This window comes from Mastigoproctus giganteus, chromosome 11 (genome assembly GCF_048544385.1).
Source record: "Mastigoproctus giganteus isolate SK-2022 chromosome 11, ASM4854438v1, whole genome shotgun sequence".
NCBI lineage: Eukaryota > Metazoa > Arthropoda > Arachnida > Uropygi > Thelyphonidae > Mastigoproctus > Mastigoproctus giganteus.
Genome location: NC_143585.1, coordinates 24,293,353 through 24,318,011, shown reverse-complemented (window position 1 = coordinate 24,318,011; position 24,659 = coordinate 24,293,353). Strand labels below are relative to the sequence as shown.

The following is a 24,659-nucleotide window of genomic DNA, read 5'->3' as shown; positions in this document are numbered from 1 at the left end:
TTGATATTTCTGTTCACTGACATTGGGGGGAGGGGGGGTTACAATTTAAAACAGTAAAAAAAGATAAGCAGTCAACGACAAAACACGGCATGCACAAATTCCAACTAACATGATACACACAAGTGAGAACAGAGTAACGAGTTATGAAGCTTAAAAAATAGGAATGAAGAGAAGATTTTGAAAATTTATTTGTTTTTTATATGATTGAAGATTTCATGGAGGGGGAAACATTTCACCATAATAACGTAAAAATCCACAGAATTCTAGGTGTCGGTATTATCACAAATTCGATAAGATCGAGTTTACTATCCATTTATAATAGGTTTCACTAACAGAAAAGCCCAATAAACCAGAAACTGCTAATTGTTTTATGGTTATGACCTCCAGAAATCTGACTGGACCATGTGGTATGGTCGAAGACAATCGTAGGGTAATCTAGAGTGCTGCCGGTCTCCTGCCCAAATTAAACGGCATGTTGCTCTAATTAAACAAAGAAAACCCTGCTTATTTTCTTGATTAGGTTCTGTTCTTTAAGATTTGGCCCAAATAACCAGAATCCACGGTATTATAAACATCCTGGCCCTATTTATTAAACATTTTAAAAATATAAATTACAATTTGTGAAAGATTTCACTATGACATGTAACAGAAAGTTTATATTTGTAGCAAGAAGATGTTTCAGTTCAGTTGGAGGCTCTAGATATCTTAGGTGATCTGCTGAGTAGGTTTGGTGGTATGTACACATTAAGTGCAGTTTCCAAGTTGTTTTTAGTCTGGCATGGTAAAACCACTTATATTAAGTGTTAGAATTGTTTTAGTTAAATCAGATTTCAGACAACTTAAGTTTGTCATTGCCTTTTTATGCATCTCTCTTTCTACTCAAGAGACAGTTGTGGAATTTTACAGTAATACAATCATTTGCAATTTTGTTTTCAAATTTTCACTAATTTCACTTTATATTATAATGATATTTTTAAGTCTTTTCATATAAATGTTTTATTGTACTTGTCATTAATGTATTGTTATTGCATTATGATGTACACAATTGCTGAATGTACATTGAACTTTTATAATAAATCAGAACTTTTATTAATGGGGGGAAAAAAGTTGCCTGTGATCAGATTGTGTCTATAAGGATACTCTAATGAAGCAGTACTGTTACATGCTACATTTCAACATGTGTTATATCAATGCATTATAGGAGATATTTTAGGTATTTATTATGGAAGCAAAAAAATAAAGCATGTTCATTCTTATTGGGGGAAATGCCACAAAAGGGAGACTTCAAAATGGGTGAAAAGACAAGACAGTTGACAGATTTAATTGACCAAAAGAAAATAGCATGAGAATAGTTGCAGATTATTGCAAGACATTGATTTATATGTCAACTAAAACAGTTGAAAGCTGAGTGTGTGTGAAATCACTGTTAAGGAGAGCTAAGACGTTCTGTTCTACTTGTATGCAAATACAAGGAAGAAGAATAAATTAGATAGGTGCCTTATAAGATGGAATGACTATTTTTATAGACCAACTAGATGAAATGGCAGATGAGTTCAACAGATATTTCATCATAAACTTTACAGTTAAATGCAAGTTTGAACAAAGGAGGAAACAGTGAAAAGGATCAGATTTATGAAAAATAAGTGGTAAGGTGAACTGTGAGAAGCATCTGTTGAAAAAGCTGCTGAGACTGGGAGATTATGAAACCCCAGGGACATACTGTGCACACCCAGTTGTGTAAAAAAAAAAAGTAAAAGTGGCATGTAAGCCCATCAAGCCATTAAGAATGTGAATGAGATCTTGCTACATTTCAGGATGATTCCCTTGAAATGGAGAAATTCACTTCATTGTATGTCATACCATATTCATTTGGTATGAATATGGTATGAGATTCAATGTATATTGAATACAACGTTTATAATGAATTATCATTTATAAATTTTGAACCATATTCCTTTTTAAATATTTCTTTGGTATAATTTCATCATTAAATGTCCTACCATGTTAAAAGTTGGACAGTATGCACACCAAAGGACTAGGAAATTTTTCTTATAAAAAAAAAGAAAAGCGCATGCAACTTGCAAAACATTGATGTGTTAATACATCAATCCAGTATTTGTGTTGATACCTAAAATGTTATTTGCAGTTCCAAAAATTCCAGTGTGTACTCCTAATAACTACTATAAGTTATTAGAGTTCTGTAAATGATTTCTAATTAATACTTAATAAAAGTTTCCTTAATTACAAAAGCCTTGTGGTGAGGAGTTTTGTAAATATATTTATTGTCTTCTGTCACACTATAGCCACTTTACTTATCACTCTTTGGAGAGGTCTGATTTGAATCAGACCTCTCCAATTCAAACTCTCCCTTGTTAGTTAATCAAATAAGGGAGAGTTTCATCCCCCACAGCATACAAATTGGCTTTTAAACACTCGTATATACAGGCAGAGTTCACAACAAAAAATAACATAATAGAAACAGTGCAATCTGATCTCAGTGGTTGTGCTCCAAAAAAATCCTCCCAAAAAACAAGCATGTTTATGTATTCAAAGTAATAATTTTTCTTCTAAATACAAATATTATTACTGAAAAAAAATTATATTATTACCAGTAATATAATTTCATTTTTATATGATTTATTTTTATTTTATTTTTATTCAGGATTGCTTATTAGTTTTCATCCATCAATACAAGAGGCTCTTCTTCCCCAGCTAGCTAGTCCAAGGTTAGCTGTCAGAAAACGCTCAATAACTGCAATTGGTTAGTATTCTTGACAAATTACTTCCTGTTAGTGAAGTGTTTGTTTTTTTTTAACATTTTAAATATTTTTTGTTATCCACATTATTTAGAAGAATTTAAATAGTCCTTTAGCACACTAATTGGCATCTTACTGTTGTCATCCTAAATGTGAGTGAAATTCCTATTTTGGAACGCCATGTTTCTCCCATTTTCCCACTGTTCTCCATAATTGCACAGGCAGATACCAAACTGAATAAGTTCTCTTTTTACTTAACTTATTAGCAGACTAAATTTTTATCCACTTCATTGTTGCTTAGAGTGCCAAGTTGATTTTCATGTGTTTTCTCTCATAAGTAAAAGTAAAGTGCAGCCGCTATCAACCCACTGCAGGATGGAAGCCTCCTCAACAATTCATGTTGAGGGAAATGGACCATAATCTGCCATGCTGGTCCAGTGCGGGTTGGCAGATCGACCGTATTCAGCAGTCAGGGGCTTGAACCCCGGTCTACTCAAAGAGCGTATGCTACTGCACTCCCGCTCCTGCCCACTTGGCTACGGAGGCCTTCTTTTCTCTCATAATAACTCTTTATTGCAGAATATAACTGAAATAGAGATGCAATTGTTAATTGCATTGTAATATATAATAGTAAAATCACATGCCTAGAAAGGCACATAGTATCCTGTATATGATATGTAGAACCTTCACAAGCAGAAAAAAGGATCTCATTGTCTCTCTGTATAAGACAATAATGAGACCACATTTAGAATATTGTTTTCAGATCGATGAGGGAACCAGATTGATGAGGGTGCTAATCAATGGCCATATGAAAAAAGGGCTTAGAAGGTGCAGACTGCCCTGTTTGGCAACTAGACAGCTTGGGAAATGAGCCTTTTATATATATATATATATATATATATATATATATATATATATATATATATAAGGTCCTGAAGGGAATTAGTAGAATGAACAGGAAAAATATATTTTCTCTAGTAGAAGAGAAAAGAACCAAAGGACACAGACAATTTTGAGTAGTAACAGAAGGCTGGATATCCTGAAGTTTTTTTCCAGACAGCATGTTGTAGATTATTAGAATAAATTGCCTGCCATGGTAGTTGAGGTGGAAAGTTTTGTAAGGTTCAAAGCAGAATTGGATATTTGCTATTCAGCAATGGGGAAGGTATGAGTTGATTTATTTTTTTTTTAAATACTTTACTAGAAGTAAAGATTTTTATAGACATTTTTGATTGGAATTAAATGATAAAAATACAGTCATCCCCCAATTTGTGTGGGGGTTACATTCCATGAAAACACAGCGCAGTTCAAATCCGTACAATGCAAAACATAGTTTATATGGCATAATGGGGTTCCATACCTGTACACAGAAAAAAAAAAAAAAAAACAGTGCGAAAAAAACTGTCTTCATTCGGTAAGAAACACGTCCATAAAATTAATCTTGCTAATACTTACCTCTAGATTTTTAATCTAAATTCATTGCTTCTTCGTCACTGTTTTTCTCTATAAATTTCTTCATAAGGAACTAAAGCTAATAATAAAGTTCTGAAAAATTTATTAAACTTCTCTCCAAATTAGAATCCATATCCAGAGCTTCTTGGCTAAGCTGATTTGCAAGTCTTAAAAACTCGGCTAGTCTCTTCACAGTCAAATTTTTGTGTGCATCTTCTTCGTTTTTATCATTTTTGTTGTCTTCTTCACATTGTGAAAAAATATCGTCCACTGATAATTGTTCTTGAAATTCGAGGACTTCTGTGATATCTGCTGGTTCCAGTTCTTCAAATCCCTCTCCACTAATCATTTTGCCAATTCTCAAAATCTCAACTACCTCTGGCATTTTGACCATGGCTTCTTTAGTGCATGGCCACAGCTTTTTCCACGCTGCATCCATTGTTGAATTCTTAACTTCACCCCATGTGAATTCAATACTTTTTACAGCATCAAGAATGTTATCATTTCACCAATAATCTCGAATTGAAAGACTGCCTATTCCATCAGTAGCTTCTACCAATCGTAAAAAAGATCTTAAGTAATAAAATTTAAAGGAATCTATAACACCTTGGTCCATCGGCTGAATTAACAAACTTGTATTTGCTGGAAGAAAGGTAACTTTCACATTTGGATGCAGATCAGACAAATGTGCAGAATGACTGGGCACATTGTCAAGAATGAGCAAGATTTTGAATGCTATGTTCTTCTTCAGGCAATATCTTTTTGTTTCGACATAAAAGAAATTTAAAAACCACTCCTCAAAAATTTTGGCTATCATCCAGGCTTTTTTGCTCGATTTCCAACGAACTGGTAAGGAGCTTTTTGATATTCCTTTAAAAGCACAAGAATTTTCTGATGTATAAATCAGAAGCAGTTTACACTTAGTCACCATTTGCATTGCCACATAACAGAAAGCGTTGGCCTATCTTTTGAAACCTGAGGTGGTTTTCTCTTCTTTTGAATTGAATGTTCGGCTTGGCATGTGCTTCCAAAATAAACCGGTCTCATCAGCATTTAAACGCTTGACTTGCTATCTAGCAAGTCAAGGTCGCAATAACATCCTTTAAAGTTTTCGGATACAAAGAAGCAGCTTCTATATCTGCACTGGCTGCTTTGCCCGTTAATTTTAGATTGTGAAGACTGACGTTTTTTTAAAATTTTCAAACCAACCCTTACCGATGAAAGACGTCTGCATTGGATGGGCCAGCTTCTTGTGAGCGATTATAAATTTGCAGAGCTTTGGCATGAATAATACCTGCACTAAGAGGCATTCTCTTTTGATTAAGATCTTTTATCTAGAAAGAAAGTAATTTTTCAGTTTTCTCTATTAACAAATTTCTCGCTTTTTTAGTGCTTTTTGCAGCCAATGATGTGGAACAGATAACTGAACTTTTAATTTTCTCAGCATTTTCTCTGATTCATCAAATGCTGGATTCATTTATGCTGTTATTTCTTGACCAATGTCACAACCTTTTCACCATTTTCTAACTCCGTAATGATTTAATTTTTTCTAAATTAAAATTTTTTTTTTTTTGTTGTAGCTTTCTTCATTTTAGACACTAATTAAACACAAAAATATAGACAAGAAATATTAAATCAGCAAAAGCAATGCTTAATTATTAAAAAACTACATTGCTTGAACCAGAAAAAGATTGTCTGAACAGCTAACGTAGGATAACTGATGAAGGGGGTTCCTGAATGAGGAAGTTGTTTCGAAAATAACTGGACAACCACACCACCATTTATTGCTATGTTTGGTTATAAGAATCAATTTTTGAATGACTTTGTGATATTTTTCTAAAGCACATTTCTGGAGGTCATCATGACCATAAAACAATAAAAACAATTTGCACTTTCCGATTTATTGGGCTTTTCTGTTAGTACAATCTAATTATAAACGTGTGGTAAACTCAATATTGCATTTGCAATAATACCAACAGCTGGAATTCTGTGGGATTTTACGTTATTATGGTGAAATGTGTTTCTACTTCAATAAGTAGAAACACATTTCACAAATAACTTTTCATTTCTATTTTTGAAGCTTCATAAACAAAAATCGTGCAGGTAGCGAAACCATGCAATAAAAAACTGTGCAAATCGAGGGATGATTGTAATATGCAAGAATTATCTTTTTATATAAAACATTCTTCTCACTAACAAGTTGTTCTTGATTACTTATTCAAGAACATCTTGTTATTTTATTTTGTTATTGGAACTATGGAAACTGATCTAAAGGATTTCTCATAGTGTGCAGTTCTCTAGAATTCACTTAAATAATTATAGTAAAAAAATCTTTCCTTAATGCTGAATAGTTGAGATTAAAAAAAAACATACACAAATATAGCTCTACCTGCTATAACAAGCGACATACATTCTGGAAAAATGCAGTGTAATAAAAATGTGCAATGTAGCATTAAATTTTCTTAAAACAGTTGAGTTGTTATGTATTATGTTCCTTTTATGGAACATAATAAATATTTTTGTTATGTGCTACATAATACATAACAAATAAATATATTTGTTATGTATTATGTAGACCACCTTAAATTAGCATTAGCCATGTCAAATAATGCAAGAAAGCAAGCTTATACGGAATCAGCCAAAAAAAAAAAAAAAACTCATCCACCATTTCGCCTATTCATTCCCTCCAGTGGTTTGTCTGATTCTTCCTTGAATTTATTTAAGCTATCAACTTCCACAACAACAGAAGTTTGTTCCAACAATCAACCACCCACTTCAGTTTGAATTTGTGTCTTCTCGTGTGTGGTCTGAGCAAGAGGGGGAAGAATCTCATCACTGAGCTTGCTCAGTCCATTCAAAGCCTTAAACACCTCAGTCAGATCACCTTGCAGGTACCTAATCTCCAGATGCTGCAATTTGCAGAACTGAACCCTTTCTTGTTGCCCTTCTCTGTACTCGTTCCAGCAGCTCCATGTCCTTCCTAAAATGAGGCCTCCAGACCTGTGTAAATACGGAGCATGCGGAAAGGTCAGGGAATGACCACCGCACCGGAGCAATATGGCCTTAGTTGCTAATGCTCCTAAAAACCAAAATAACAACAACAACCAGACCTGTGTGTTGTACTCAAGATGTGCCTGACCATTGTCTTATACAATGAGATAATCACCTCCTTATCCCTACTAGCAAAATTGCTGTGTATCATTGACAAAACCCCCATGAGCTGTCCTAGCAACCTGTCTGCATTGCTCTGGGAACCTCGTATCCAACTGCACAAATGAGTGATGTCAGTGTAGTACCACACTGACACCACTCATTTCAATAAAAATTGAAATGATGTTAACAAAAACATGGTTGTGTGTGGGTTTCATGTACATAATGGCAGACAGGGTGTCAAATAAGTGTGTGTAACTTGAAACGTGCATTGTAAAATGGCATGCAATAGCAGGACAAGCTTTATATGTAAATATATATATTTGTGATGGAAAATCCTTTCTTAATCAATTTTATTCCTTCTCACCATTGTAATATATTTGATACCTTAGTGTTTTTTCCTCTTTTTGCCTAAACAGTTTTTTTTTTACACTTTCTTTTTACAAAAAATAGTTCTGCTGTTGAAGTGATGTGTGCTAATATGATCCAGTGAAGTGTTACAATTTCAGATATTTATTACACTCATAGCAGAAGTCTTATAAATAAATTTAGTAAATTGCAGATTTAATTTGGCAACTAATATGGAAAAAGTAACTTAAAAAATGAAAAAAAAACCGAATAATTAGAAATGAAGATAAGCATGTACAGTTTAAATTCCACTTTTGTTGTTAGAAAGTATGAAATAATTGTGGTGTTAACCTATATGAATTTATTTTATAAACTTAAAATTGCTCTTTATACAGCAAAAATATTAAGTGGTTCCAGGTGTATATGAGTAAGTGGGGTTTGGAGATTGCTTCCCTTTAATAGCCCAGTCTTAAAAATTTTTGTATGGAATGTTTTAGCTTTTTTCTAAAATGGGCGACATGGAAGCCTATGATAGATATAAGTTGGTCTGTAACCAAGTCACAAAGGAGATTAGGCAGGCAAAGGCAGACTACGAAAAATCTTTGGCAAAGGATGCAAAGAAAAACAGAAAAGAGTTCTTTACCTATTTAAGCTCAAGAAGGAAAGGGATGAATCAGATTGGTCCACTGGATATTGATGGTTCAACAGTTGAGGATCCTGCTCAGGTGGCTAACAATCTAAACAAGTATTTTGCATCTACATTCATGCATGAGGAGTTATTCAGGAAGGAAAATGACGTAGGTAAAGTAGACATTGGCAGTGAGCTAGATGATTTTGTAATAACTGAGAGGAAAGTGGAGGAGAGGTTGTTGAGGATAAACATAAAAAAGGCACCTGGGGTGGATGGGATCTATCCAGTTATATTAAAGGAGGCAGCAAAGGAAGTAAGCAAACCCCTAGCCATAATTATGAGAGCTTCTTTGGACTCAGGGGAGATACCCATAGACTGGAGATGTGCAAATGTAACCCCAATTCACAAAGGAGGATCAAAGGCTGACACAAGTAATTATAGACCTGTTAGTTTAACTTCTGTTCCAGGAAAATTAATGGAGGCACTGGTTAAAGAAGCACTGCAGGATCATCTAGACAAGAATTCAGTTATAGCTCAGATGCAGCATGGTTTTGTAAGGGCAGGTCTTGCCTGACCAATTTGATTGGATACTATGATGTAGTCACAAAAGAACTGGATGCAGGGAATAACTTTGATATTATATATTTGGATCTTAGAAAGGCTTTTGATACTGTTGCACATGGAAGACTGCTGCACAATTTGGAGCAGTGTGACATTGGAGGCAAATTGCTGCTATGGATAAGGGGATGGTTGAGTGGCAGAAGACAGAGAGTGGTAATCAATGGACACTGCTCAATGTGGATTAATGTTATTAGTGGAGTTCCTCAGGGTTCAGTGTTGGGTCCGTTGTTGTTTTCGGTGTTTATGAATGATATTGATGATGGTATATCAAGTTTAATGTCCAAGTTTGCAGATGATACAAAGGTTGGCAGGGTCGTTAAGGACACTACTGACGCTATGCTGCTGCAACAGGATCTGGAAAGGTTGAACAGATGGGCTGAGAGGTGGCAAATGAAGTTTAACATTGACAAATGTAAAGTACTACATATGGGAAACAGTAACCCCAGAGCAACGTATCAACTCTGCGGTACTACACTGACAGTGGTGGAGAATGAAAAGGACCTGGGGGTAATTGTGCAGGCAGATATGAAGTTCTCTGAGCAGTGCAGACGAGCTGCAAGAGTAGCTCATGGTGTCTTGTCAATGATATACAGGAATTTTTCTAGCAGGGATAAGGAGGTGATTATTCCCTTGTATAAGGCAATGGTTAGGCCACATCTTGAGTACTGTATACAGGTCTGGAAGCCTCATTTCAAGAAGGATGTAGAACTGCTGGAACGGGTACAGAGAAGGGCAACAAGATTAGTGAATGGAACAAAGGGTTGTTCTTACGAAGAAAGGCTTAAGTTTTGCAAATTACAGAGTCTGGAGACTAGGCACCGGCGAGGTGATCTGATAGAGGTGTATAAGGCTTTGAATGGTTTGAGCATGCTCAATGCCAATGGGATTCTTCCTCTTGCTCAGAATAATCACCTCAGAGGGCATAAATTCAAATTGAGGAAGGACGGATGTCGGATAGATGTGCCGAAATTTGCCTTTGGCCAGCGGGTGGATGGTTGGTGGAACCAACTTCCATCATTTGTTGTTGAAGTTGATAACCTAAACAAATTTAAGGCTCAACTGGACAGGTATTTCGAACGAACGGAGGGGTGAAATGGGAGTGGTGTGTTTTTTTTTTTTTTTTGCTTTTTTTTTTTTGGCTGATGCTGAATAAGCTTGCTTTCTTGCATCATATGCCTCTACTAATGCTAATGCTAAGTGGTAACTACATCCGCAAATGTAGTTTGCAGCAGTTTTCCCATCCCCAAATAAAATTTGACCTGGGTTGTCTCTGAAACCATTCCTAACTGGCATACGAGAAATATTATGGTATAATGTGTTCAGAGACGGACTGGGTCAAAAATTCTTACTGGGGAAAATAAATAGAACGTATCGAAGCTCAGGGTGTAATATTGAAAATCACACTGGCCTCCGGCCCACCAGGTTTTCCTCGGTAAGTCTTATGGCAGTCTGCCCCTGACTATGTTCATGCTGTAGGAAAGGGTTGGCCATCGCTGAAGTATGTATTTCAGATTTAATGTTTTAATTTTGCCAACTTTATAAAGGCAGACAGGCTAATAACAGTAATCAGGTATGCTACTTCAATAAGACCTACATAAATTGTTTGGAAGAAATGGCACACCACAGGTTTAACACAACCTGCTGGTTTCATGCAAGACTGCATCCAAGTTGCAGAGTAACATTCCATTTGGTAGTATAAAACTCAAGGTAGTTGATATTGAAAACATCTCTTGAGAGTGACCAGTCTGATATGACTGTTCTCTGAACAGTTATGTATAAGGCTTCTAAAACAGCTTTTGATGTTTTGGTAACAATGTATAAGAACTTTTATCAGCCCTATAGTCATCACCTATGCTTATAATATTGTTTATTTTTGTGACATCTTGTTAAAAACATTTATTTGATGCACAGCTTGAGACATCCCAATATCTGAATATATTGAACTGAAGTGATTCAAGCCCAACTTTTTTGCAACAGGCACCTGTTATGTAGTAAATATTAAATTTTCCATGAACTAATTTAGAAATAGATTTTATTTAATGGGAAATTGAAGAAAATTATAAAAATGTTTTTAAAGAAATTATATTTTAATAATAAAGTGTTTTAATAAATTACTGTTCTTTCAGGTTATCTTGTAATGAGCTGCAGCCAACTATTATTTAATAAGTTAATTGACACGCTTTTGGAGGAACTTGGCAAAAATACCTCTACTTCCACAACTAGAACCTGTATACAATGTATTGGTGCTATCAGGTATGATTTTTAATTTGTGAAATTGAAAATTATGTAAATTGCAATGTGGACATGACAGCATAAATTGAAATGGGAGTAATTTTTATTATTATAATTATTATTACAACTTTACAAATTATTTAACTATGCCCTTAGTCTTCTGATAAACCACTTTTCACCTGTAGTTTAGTTACATTGACTCAGTGTTTCTCTTAAACTTGATGACATTGGGGTAATTGTTTAGTTAGATAGGAAGTTTTCTCAGCAGTGCAGATGGGCTAAAAGAGTAGCTCATTGGTTCTTGGCAGTGATATATAGGAATTTTGCTAGCACGGATAAGAACGTGATTATCCCCTTGTATAAGGCACTGGTCAGGCCACACCTTGAGTACTGCATACAGGTCTGGAGGCCTCATTTTAGGAAAGATGTGGAGCTGCTGTAACGAGTACAGAGAAGGGCAACAAGATTGGTGAGCAGAACAAAGGGTTGCTCTTACCAAGAAAGGCTTAAGTTCTGCAAATTGCAGTGTCTTAAGGCTAGGTAGGCACCTGCGAGGTGATCTAATTGAGGTGTATAAAGCCTTGAATGGTTTGAGCAAGCTCAATGTTGATGGAATTCTTCCTTTTGCTCAGATTACACCAGTGGGCATTTGATTGCTGGAACAAATTTCCACGTGTCATTGTGGACATTGACAGCTTAAATGAATTCAAGGAAGAACTGGACAAACCTTTGGAGTGAATAGTAGGGTGAAATGGGAAGTTTTTTTTTTGGCTGATGCCGTATAAGCTTCGTATGCCTCTACTGATGCTAATGCTAATGCTAACACCTTGTAATTGATGTAATAGATTAGCATGTTCACTCCTATTACAGTTTGACTTGTTAGAACATGGTCCACCATTATTGTTCCTTTGGAAATCCTAAAGATTGCCACCATCGCCTTTCCAGCAAATGAAAACTGTTTTTGCTTCCTTTGGAGGTGGTGAATGTTTCAGTTATCTGGTCTACTGCTTTGACCCAGGCTGGTGGCAGTAGATCTGTGTCTTGTCCAAAGTTGCAAAAATCTTATCAAGAATTGTGTAGAATCATAGAAGTTATTCCAGAAACAGTTTTTAAATGTATCTGTGTGCCAGTGACTTCACCATTTCATGTCACTCATAGAATGTGTTCACAATGTAGAGACAGCTCTAGTGTGCTATAAATAAAATAGTCCTGGATCATCTATAACAGATATCAAATCTTGAAACAAAATACAGCAGCAATACACTTTTGCAGAAGACAAAAGATGCATCCTGAGCCAGAACTAAGATTAAGCAAACAACAGATCCCACTCAAACATAGTAACAGACTTTTCAGATTAATTGTGGAAAACAAATAAAATGTCCTAGAACACATAAAATATCTACATACAGCCTAAATAAATTAAACATTCTCTGAGCAATACCCCCATGACATGGGGAGCTGATCATTATTCACTAATGCATGTTTATCATGCTGTGATAAGATCTAAATTAGATTATGCTTTCCTCAGCTATTAAGTGTCTTAAATTGGTTAGTGCCTATTCATCATACTGCTTCATCTGCTGTTCCTGTAGCATTTTGTACATAACCTATGTACATCTTATATACAGAGATCCACGACTGCTCTGGATGAAGGTGATCTAGTTTTATTGGAAGACTATTTTCAGAGAAATGGGTAACATTTTTTGTAATAAAGATGGGTGGTCCAGAACCAGAGTTTGCCAGGAGCAACAATTAATGATGTTACCAACAAATTGTCAATTTTTATAGAAGGTAAGAGAGCATTATTATTCTTGTGGGGACCAATGATATTAAATGTACAGGACTTGACCATCTGTTAGATAAATATAGGACTATGCTGCAAGAATGCTAAGAGTTAGGTCAGAATGTGTATATGTCTGCAATTCTGCCCAAACATGAGAGGAGGGATTATATGCTGAAAGCCTTCTGGGTTAACTCAACACTTGAGGGAATCTGCAGGACTCTAGGTGAGAAATTTTTATCAATGTGGCCTGCATTTTTAGGTAGAAGGAATCTGTTTTGAAAAGATTGGTATTCATTTGAACATATGTGGTGCAAGGATTTTTGCCAGTATCATTGAGGATAACTTAAGGGTTCAGGGAAACTGCTAGTTAGGGGGAAGAAGGGTAATTTATATCTGTGTCTATCTGATGATACGGGTCAAAGTAATGCTCACACTCACCACAAGAAGTGTTCTTTGTTGCCTCAACAGCTGCTGTTGGTAAGATGTTCTGATGGTAGCAATATTTCAAATGAGGGGAAAAGTAAAGCTAGGGAAACAAACCTAAATAACTTCAAGGGGTGTCAGGGTTGTAAACTATAGAAGATTACTTAGTCTCAGCTGTGTCTACAGTAATGTCAGGTGTGTTGTTAATAAAATGACTGAATTTGAACTCCTGATTAGGACAACTAATGCTGGCATAGTATGGCTAACAGAAATGTGGTGCCATCTGGATGAGTTTAGTTGGAAGTGAAGATATGAGAGTGGAAGTAATCTACAGCCTGGAAGATTGTGAAGAGTATGACAAGATGGAATGGGCAAGAAAGTGTGAATATCTTGTGGGCTTTAATCTGCCCCATATTGATTGGAATAAGTGTGTGGAGGGGGAGTTTGCCACGGGGAAAAATAAACTAGATGATGATTATTATTTGTACCAACATGTTAGAGAATGTACTAGGGGCGAGAATATTCTTGACCTCATCATTACTAACAAATAAATTGACATCACAGGGCTTAAAGTACAGGAACCATTGTGAGGAAGTGATCACACAATCATCAGTTGGAAGATGAAATATGATGAGAGATGTTACGGTAGTTGAAGGTTTTAACTTCAGAAGAGGAGACTGTCAATGTAAGGTTTCTATGTGGCATCTGTTTATTGGACAGATTGCCTAGTGAGGGCAAATGCATTTCAATTATGGAATACTTTTAAAAGCAAAAATCACAGAAACCATGAACACATATATATTAAGAAAATATGGAGGAGGATGCCAAAATTGATTGTGGAGCTGACTGGTCAAAAGAACAGAAAAAGATAGCATGGGATAGTTGAAAAGATGAAAAGAGATGATGAGAGAGAAAAGTACTGAAGCCTATAACAGGTACAAGTTGATTTGTAATAGTACCACAGATAAGATTAGGGAGGCCAAAGCTGCTTATGAGAAAGAACTAGCTAAGAGAGCAAAGGATGGAGACAAGGAATTTTTCATGTGTGTGAATACAATGTAGAAGAAAGCTAATCAGATTTGACCTTGTGCACTGGGTGTGATGAAAGTCTTAGATAACCTGACGGATGTTGCAAATGAATTGAATGGGTACTTTGCATCAGTGTTTACAGATGAAAGTCCTGTCATGCTGAGAAGCTGAGCCATCTGTAATTGGTGATTTTGTGAATACAGATGATTGCTTATTAGAAAAACTTGAGCGTCGAGGCAATTAAGGCTCCCAGAATTGGTGGCATATACAGGCACTCCTCGACTTACGTACTTAATCGGGTTCCCCCCCCCCATGTACATAAGTCCAACTTTGGTCTTGTAGATACAAAATACATGTACAGTACAACACACCGTGATTATAACTCCCAGCAAACTTTGGGAAATTAGCATTAGTTGATGCATGTGATGCAAGAAAGCAAGCTTATAGGAGCATCAGCCAAAAAAAACACACCTTCCCATTTCACCCATCCGGTCACTCCAAATGTTTGTCTAGTTCAGCCTTAATCTTAACTTCTTCATGTACAACATTTTACGATTTGTAACCGAGTTAAATGAGGCTAAAAAAACGTACAATGAATAATAACGTAGAGTTCAGTATTTATTCAAAACTAATTTAATCTACAATCAAATCACTTTACGATGGACTCTCCAAAATAAAGTACCATTCACTATATAGTAAGTGCCAGTCGTGATCACATTTGCAAATTGAATTTTAATTCTACATATTAAATGGCAGTAAGAAAAGCGAAAATGGGAGGAATATTATCTACAGGCTATAAAAGTAAAGGTATAAAGCACAGATTTACACTTTATTATCTTACCCAATTAAGAAAATTAAATCATGCATGAAAATCGGAAGAATATTTCCCACAGGTTAGCAAAATAAAAATAAATTTATGCTCAAGTACATAGCTTAATTAATAGTGTAACTAATTGATATTTCTGTTCACTGAGTTTTTTTTTTTTTTTTTGTCGTAAAATTTAAAACAGTAAGAAAAACAATCAACAAAGAACACGGAACGCACAAATTGCAACTAACACGATATGCACAAGTGAGATGCGGAGTAACAATCCTTACGAAGCTCAAAAAATAGGAATGAGGAGAAGGTTCTGAAAATTTGTTTTTTATATGATTGAAGATTTCAGTGAAGGGGAACTAATTTTACCATAATAACTTAAAAACCCACTCAATTCCAGCTATCGGTATCATCGCAAATGCAATAAGATCAAGTTTACTACCCGTTCATAATAGATTGCACTAACAGAAAAGCCAAACAAACCGAAAAGTGCACATTGTTTTTAGTGACCTTCAGAAATGTGTTTTTAGAAAAATATCACAAAGGTGTTCAAAATTGATTCTTATAACCAAACAGCAACAGCTTTGTGCTTTGTACCTATCTGTGAGTTGTGCGTAAGTAGAAGGGCGCCTCCGTAGCCAGGTGGGCAGGAGCAGCAGTGCATAGCACACGCTTCTTGATTAGACCAGGGTTCGAGCCCGTGACCACCAAATACGGAGGGTGCGGAAAGGTCAGGGAATGACCTCCGCATATCCCCGGAGCAATATGGCCTTAGTTGCTAATGCTCCTAAAAACCAAATTAACAATAACGGCGTAAGTAGAGGAGTACCTGGTAATTTTGAGGGAGACTGCCAGGGAGTGTATTAAACCATTGAGGGTTAATTATGAGGGCATCTTTGGACTCGTGGGGGGGGGGGAATTCCTTTGAATTTGAGAGGTGCCAACGTATTGCCAGTACATAAAGGCCATTCTAAGAGTGAAGTTTGGTAACTGAAGTCAGAGTAACATCAGACTGGTTGGTCTGGATTCAGTGGTAGGGAGAATCTTAGAGGCAGTATTTAAGAGTGCAATCCAGGGACATTTAGATATATATGGCATTCTGGAGGACACACAACTTGGTTTTGTTAAAGGAAAATCATTTTCAACTAACTTGGTTAAACGTGATTTTCACTTAACAAAAGCTATTTTGATACAGTTGCTCATGAGCTGGATGTAGGGAACAATTTAGACGTCTGTCCTCAGATTCCTAGAATTGGAAGGTTTGCCATTTTCACCATTGTCTGAGTAATGATGCCATGAAACATTCTGGTATTATGAAAGTAAACAATCATGTTACTGGGCATATAATCAAAATGGATTTAACTGTACATGATGGGAAAGGACCAGCAATTATTTAGACTATTGTTATCCATGATAGGTGATGGGAGACACCAACAAATGCCATTGAATATTTAGAGTGATATATATGATTATTAATAAATGTAACTCATTTTAATGGATTGAACAGTGGCATACTATAGAAAGAAATGTTAATTTTTAATCACAAAAATGAAGTTAAATAAAAATAAGCAAACAGAAAGTAAAATACACACTCAGGGAAGTGCTGACATTGGCAAAGTGACTTGATCCTCATTTCAACATACAGCATGCGTTCCAGCAAACATATGTGCTACTATGGGTGATCTTTAATGGTTGCCATCTTTTAAACTCAATAGCTCTTTATCTGAATGAACCAAATCTCTTACTTATAACCTTTTCATCAGTCTTGTGAATTTTTGGATATTCACTTGATGCATGAACACTGACATTTATCCCACTTCTGCAAACCATTTAAACTAGTCAAACATTTCCTCTGGGCAAAAACATCTAAATGTGGGACATTGCGAATGCACAATGAAACATACCAATCTCAGCAAATATATATCCCATATTTGCAGAGCTTAGTATATTAAGGAGTACTTCAGGGGGGCATTATGCAAAATTAAGTAAGTTAAGGAGGTATTTTAGAATATTTTACAAATAGTTGATTATTCTATAATGTATTTGCTTTATCTCCTGATGATGTATGATTCTCTCCATACTTGAACACAATATTCCAATACTGTGTTCAGGTATGGAGACCTCATCTGAAAAAACAGACTGAGCTTCTTGAAAAGGTCCAAAGATGGGCAACTCGAATGGTGAGATTGGTAAATGGACAACCATATAAAGAAAGACTCCAATTTTGTGGGCTACAGAGTTTGTCAACCATGCACCTCAGAGGTGACATGATCGAGGTTTAAAAGGCTCTGAGAGGAATTAGTAAAATAAATGAAGGTGAAATCCTCACTGTTATAAAGAATTCCAGAACTAGAATAGAGGTTATAAATTCAAATTACAGGGGTTGAGGATTAGATTGTAGGAAGTTTTCTTTTAGCTACAGAGTCATTTATTGCTGGAACAAGTTTCCCTTGCAGGTAGAGGCTGACTGAATAAATTCAAAGGTCAACTTGGATAGTTACCTGCATTGAGGAGAGAAGCATATAATTTGTATTTTCTTACCTACTTTTTTTTTCTTTTTTTTTTCTCCAGGGTAGCAGAAGCCTGTGGCTTCCTTTCACTATATGGTGAATACTATTACTACTGACATAAATTAAATGTGTACAAATATTTATTTTTTGTTAATTTCTTTTTTGTAGTAGGCAAGCAGGTCATAGGTTTGGAGAACATTTAGAAAGGGTCATGCCTTTGGTTGTAGAATACTGTAGAGTTGATGATGATGAGTTACGAGAATACTGCCTACAAGCATTTGAATCATTTGTTCGTCGTTGTCCAAAAGAAATATCACCACATGTGCCCACGGTAAGTCAGTCAACCACTTCTTAACCAGTAATGTACCGATACATCATGAAATTTTCACTTGAACACTGCTGATTATATACTGATACTTTGAGGAGAGAGTGTATGAGTAAATGCCTGTTATTTCACCATGTTTGTTAACTAGGTACAGTGATTTGGTTGTTTGTAGTTTCTATATATGGATCTTAACTTTTTTTAGCAGCATGGTGTGAAGTATATCAAGAAATGAAAATTGATGAAATAATGAGCTCTTCAATCTGTGTGGAGTAATCTGCCTTTAGTTTCTTAAAGAATTACAGGTTATTCTCAGATATTTCTTGATACTTCCTGTACCAAGTATTTAATGACTGTAAAGGCATAACTGTTAAATTATGGTAACTTCATTTACATAGAGATGTTAAATTGATTACAAATTTCTTACTTGTTAAATTTGGCCTTTAGTAATTTTGTGTAATAGATCCTGAGTTAGTCAACAGATAGCTATCAATAAACATGTTAAATTATGGTAACTTCATTTACATAGAGATGTTAAATTGATTACAAATTTCTTACTTGTTAAATTTGGCCTTTAGTAATTTTGTGTAATAGATCCTGAGTTAGTCAACAGATAGCTATCAATAAACATCAGGTAAAGAAAGATTAATTTTAGCAATTTATTAAACTTAAGTAAATAGATAGCCACGAGTACTTGCATTCCTGTAATGCTGTCTTTATGACACCGTCAGCCTCATGTACTAAGACTGGTTTACAATTAATTATATTTATACGTTGTATACAATACTCTCAAATTGAGACTTTTTTTAATCAAAACCCAATCGTAGTTTGTACCTGAGGGTTGAGAAAATTGAGAGAGAGAGGGTAGGAGTTTGGATTTTGTTAGGGGGGGGAGGAGATGGGGTTCTTTCTTTGAGGTGTAATTGTTATGGTTTCCATTTTTTTGTTTTAATATTCTGCCTGCTCCTGAAAATGCTTTTATTTTGGTTAATGTTGTTGGTTATGCCAATAATGAAGGATTCTTTGTATAGTCTGCATTTCCTATACATGTCAGTGGTTAGAACAGTTCTTGAAATCTCAGTGTTGATCTTAATTGTTAGGTGTGGAATGCAGGATCCAATTTCCAATTTTGTTATTAGGCTGTGGGCTATGCCATCTATATATATATACTGTAATACCTTGTGTAATGTGGTTTTGATCAGCACGGGTTTTTCTACAATGTGATTTTTAATTTTAAAACAAAAACAAAGTGGTTTATGATTTTAAAACAAATCTGAATGTCAGAATCAGTTGTCGGCCGTATCCACTACTTTGCCGCATGCAACAATGCTGTTATAAAGTGTCACGAAGATGGTGCATAATTTTCTAAAATAGCACATGAAAAAAAATAAAATGAACGAGTCGTCGGTTAGAACTATAATTAAAAACAAAACGAAAATTAAAGAACATGGAATAGCCACTTCATGATATATGACAAAACTGACTTTTAAACAAAGGACTTCTACTATGGATCATATGGAATGTCTTTTAATGATTTGGATCGAAGACTGCAACCAAAATAGGATCCCTTTAAGTCAAATGACCATTCAAGCCAAAGCAGCAAGCCTATGGAAAGTGATAAAAGAAAACAAAAAAGATGGAGATTGTACTACTGAAATTTTTCTTGCAAGTCACGGATGGTTTTATAACTTCAAAAAATGAGGCTTCAGAATGTTCGAATTGCACGCAAAAGTGCAAGTACAGACAATGACACTGCTGCATAATTCCCCAGTGAGTTAATAGAAATTGTTGAAAAAGGTGGCTAAAAGGATGAGCAAATATTCAGTGTAAACAAAAAGGGGTTATTCGAGAACTTATTTAGCATCAAATGAGATGTCGCAGAAAGGATATAAACCTTCAAAAGACCGGCCGACACTTTTATTAGGAAGAAATGCATGCAGTGATTGTAAATTAAAGCCTGTGCTGAAAATCCATAAGCTCTCAGGGGATATGCAAAAAGCACTCCACCTGTTATATGGCATTCAAACAAAAAAGTGTGGGTAATGCATGCATTGTTTTAAGATTGGTTCACAACTTATTTTTGTCCAACCGTCAAACGTTATTGCCAGACTAACGACTGATTTTAAAATTTTAATCTTATTAGACAATGCCCCTTCTCATTCCAGTTTCATTGGCGACTTGAATGAAAATGTTAAAATTGTTTTGCTACCACCCAACATGATATCATTATTGCAGCCAATGGACCAAGGAGTCATTGCTCCGTTTAAGGGCTATTATTTTAAATGAACCTTTTCTCAAGCTATAACGGCTACGACAGGAAATGGTGCAATAACCTTGACAGAATTTTGGAAGAATTACAGTATCAAAAAGGCTATTGAAAATATTGATGACTCGTGGCTTGAAGTAACAGCAAGAAATATGTGGGCTATATGGCACCGTGTTTTACCACACTGCTAAAGATTCTACAGAATTTGAAATGCAAATTAATAGCATTTCCAAAAATGTCGCTCAGCTTGATGATCTCAGATTTGAGAATTTAAATGCCACAGATATACACCAGTACATGGAATCGCATTCACAAGAGCTTGATGATGAAACTCTACAAATTGTGAGGGCCAGAGAGCATACGAAGATGAAGAAGAAAAAAATGTCCAGGTGCCTACAAGGGAATTTTGATTAAACAATCTTTCGACGTTGCTCAGGAAGGTTGAAGATGTTTCTGATTTTCTTATGAATGCTGATCCTAACATTGAGTGAAGCTCTACAGTTCGACATGCTATAGAAAATGCAGTTCATTGCTATAGAGACGTGCTTAGTGAGAAACAAGAAAAAAAGTGTATGCAAACTTCATTGTTGAACTTTTTTTTCAAAACAAACAGTTGTGGCGAAGGTAAAGAAAGCCCACACGAGAAGCATGCAAAAGTTCGATAAATTTACCAGTAAAAGTACTTTGCCATGACCGCATCTGTATTGTTGCTCGCTCGGTAAATATACAGTGGGTGTTATCGGTAAGGAGTAGAAAGTGGAGGGGGTAACCTGACCTTTTTTCTTTAGAATCACTGGTGGACTAGTGAATAAATTTTTTATTAATTAAAAAAAGGCAAAGGTAAAGGAAGCCCACACAAGAAGCACGCAAACTTCGAAAAAGTTTACCAGTGAAACTACGTTACGAACATTTTTTACGATGCCAGAACTTCCGATATGACTGTTTGTGATCCAATTAGTGATTTTAAAGAAAAAAGGTCAGCCCACCCACTTCGGGAGGGTTTCAAGCTCCCATGGGATTCAACTTCTACTCCAGACCGATAACACCCACCATCTGTTTACCGAGCCAACAATACAAATGCCTTTACGGCAAAGTACTTTTAACTGTAAATTTCATCAAACTTTTGCGTGCTCCTCGTGTGGGCTTTCTCTACCTTAGCCAGAATTGTTTCTGGCTTTCAGTAATAAATATTTCTAAAAATACGTTTTTAATTTTTTGGTACCAAATAATAAATAATTGATTGCCAGTAAGGCATTACAGTGTAATTAAAGGCCAGCAATGCGTACATTTGACAAAATAAAAAAAAAACACCCAATAATCCATTGTATATAAATGTATTGATTAGAGTGGTATTTCCTTGGAACCAATTAACCTCATTATACAAAGTATTACAGTATGTTCTTTATTTCTTTTGAATTACCTACCAATTTGCTCAATATACAATTTTTGGCAATCTTTGCATTGTAAATTATACACTGCATATTTAGTGGAAAAGGGTCTTTGTCGGGTGGGGTTACACTTTATTTTTAATGATGTTAGTTTTTGTAAATCTAGTGTACAACCCATATTTTTTGGCTATTTTTGATCTGTTCAGTAATATGGGAGATGATAATGTATTCTTTTTCTGGTTCTTTGGCAGATGGGTGTAAGTGTAAGTTGATGTTTCTTTGAAATATGTATTTTTTTGTTGTTTTGTTTTCTTTGAGTTTTTCGTGGTATCCGTTCTTTAATATTTTGGAAATTCACTTTTTTTTTTTTTTTTTTTTTACGTGCTTGATCAACTGAATCTTCCAAATATTTAGAAACAGTGGATACCCACACCAGAAACTCCTAATGAAAACAATCAATTAAAACAACAAAAGAGATGTTTTAATGCACACTCATCTGACAAAGAACAAGAAAAAGAATACGTTACCATCCACTGTCCTCCAAATTAGTGAACGAATCAAAAACATAGCCAAAAAATATGGTAAAGCCAGCTCACCTGCTGAAGAAGACCCTTTCCACTGAATGCCTAATGTATAATTTCAATGCAAATATTGCCAAAAATCATATATTGGGCAAGCTGGTAGAATATTATTCAAAAGAATTAAAGAACATATGTGATATAGCTATGACATGTGACATAGACCGCCTCTGTTATACCCACAAATAGGTACAGGGACTGGAGACCATACAAAGAATCCTTCATTATTGGCATAACAACAATATTAACCAAAACAAAGGCATGCAGATAGACATTAACCACATGCATGTTTTCAAGAGCAGAGTATTGAACAGATGAAAAACAAACCATAATAATTACACCTCAGAAAGAACTCCTATGCCCCCTCCCTAATGTAATCTTGAACCCACCCACACAATTAAGATGGTCACAAAGATTAGCCATTGAGCAGATGTCTAATCCTACAACATCCAAACCCTCATTCTTGTTCTCTCTCTCTCTCTTCACCCTCAGGTACAAATTATGATTGACCCCAGGAGACCGTGAGTTTTGTTTAAAAAATTCTTATTTTGAAAGTACTGTATAGAACACCTAAATATGAGGGCTGTTCAATAAAGAATGATCGTAATTTTTGCTATTTCTTTCTGAGCTGCAGAATTTAAGAACAAACCAAGCTGCATCAGATAGCAACTGTGCAGTTGACTTGTGCAAATGTTGTAACTTTGGCAGTCAGTCATGTTTATGCCTGTTCAGTTTCACCTACATAACAATGGATGGGATATGCAAGGAACAGTATGCTGCTCTCAGATTTTGTTTCCATCTCAAGAACAACAGCTGAAGCATATGAAATGTTAAGAGGCTTATGGTGAATCTACACTTCCCATTCCATAAGTAATAGTAGTAGTAGTAGTGGCATGTGATGCAAGAAAGCAAGTGTATGAGCTTATGCAGCATCAGCCAAAAAAAAAAAAAAAATCACACCATTCCCTCCAAATGCCTGTCCAGCTCCTCCTTAAACCTATTAACTTCCACAACGACAGATGGAAGTTTGTTCCAGCAATTAACCACCCGCTGGCCAAAGGCAAATTTCCGCACATCTATTCTACATCTGTCTTTTCTTAATTTGAATTTATTACCTTAGGTTCGTAATCTGAACAAGTGGAAGGATCCCATCAGAATTCAGCGTGCTCAACCCATTCAAGGCCTTATACACCTCAATCAGATCACTGCACAGGTGCCTAGTCTCCAGCCACTGCAATTTGCAGAATTTAAGCCTCTCTTGGTAAGAGGATCCCTTCATTCCCCTCACCAATCTTGTTGCCCTTCTCTGTACACGCTCAAGCAAATCGACATCCTTCCTAAAATGAGGCCTCCAGACCTGTATGCAGTACTCAAGGTGTGGCCTGACCATTGCCTTATACAGAGGGACAATCACCTCCTTTTCCCTGCTAGCAAAATTCCTATATATCATTGGCAAAACCCCATGACCTGCCCTAGCCTGTCTGCATTGCTCAGAAAACTTCATATCTGACTGCACAATTACCCCCAGGTCTTTTTCATTTTCTACCACTTTAAGTGTAATACCACACAGTTGGTACTTTTCTCTACCGGAAGTACCATGAAACCTCTGAATAAACTGTAATTCTTTAAGAAATTAAAGACAGATTGCACTCCACACAGGTTGAAGTGCTCATTTCACCAATTTCCATTTTAAATTTTAAATTAAATTTTTTTTTTAATCACAAAATTCATCACTATTCACAATTCAACCAAGTAATCTGTGACTACTTGGTTGAATTTTGTGATAGTCTCTAGTTGTTTAAGCCCAAGTGTGATAAGCTTGTAAAAATTGAATGAAGGTATTGATTATTATGTCGTTGTCATCAAATGTAAACCATTTAGGGAGTGACTGAAGGGGGCTACAAGAGTGTGTACACATGCTTATGCCATTGCTTTCCGTATACATATCATTGTATACAACTATTATAAAGAAAAGTGCAATGAACATTTTTTTTGACAGACAGGAACGTTTACCAGTGTCACAGTGAGTGACATTGGTATCAGTATGACACTGGTAATAGACTGGATTCATGTGCACAAATATTTTTAGGCTGGGTGGATATCCCTCTTCTATATTTAGATATAATCATTTTATTTGCTGTGTGCATCCTTAAATAGAGGTAGCAGTTGTGCAAGAAAATTCTCAGCCTGGTGATACAATTTAATACTGATTAAAACATAACAAGATAAGTGGAATAAATTCTGTTTATATTTTGTATGAACACCGCAGCCAGAGGAGTTTACATCATTGTAACTTTTTTTTTTTTTTTGTGGCAAATATACAAGCACAACAGTTTAACAGATATAGTTAAAA

General features: G+C 35.6%; 1 protein-coding gene across 1 annotated transcript in view; it reads left to right on the top strand.

The window, feature by feature from the left end:
* The window catches only part of Cand1 (Cullin-associated and neddylation-dissociated 1), a 290,969-nt gene that overhangs the window by 114,688 nt on the left and 151,622 nt on the right, over positions 1-24,659 (top strand). Inside the window, exons 6-9 of the mRNA XM_090385031.1 lie at positions 667-733; positions 2,663-2,761; positions 11,085-11,211; positions 17,921-18,083. Coding sequence (XP_090241157.1) covers positions 667-733; positions 2,663-2,761; positions 11,085-11,211; positions 17,921-18,083 — 456 coding nt within the window. The remainder of the gene's footprint in view (positions 1-666; positions 734-2,662; positions 2,762-11,084; positions 11,212-17,920; positions 18,084-24,659) is intronic.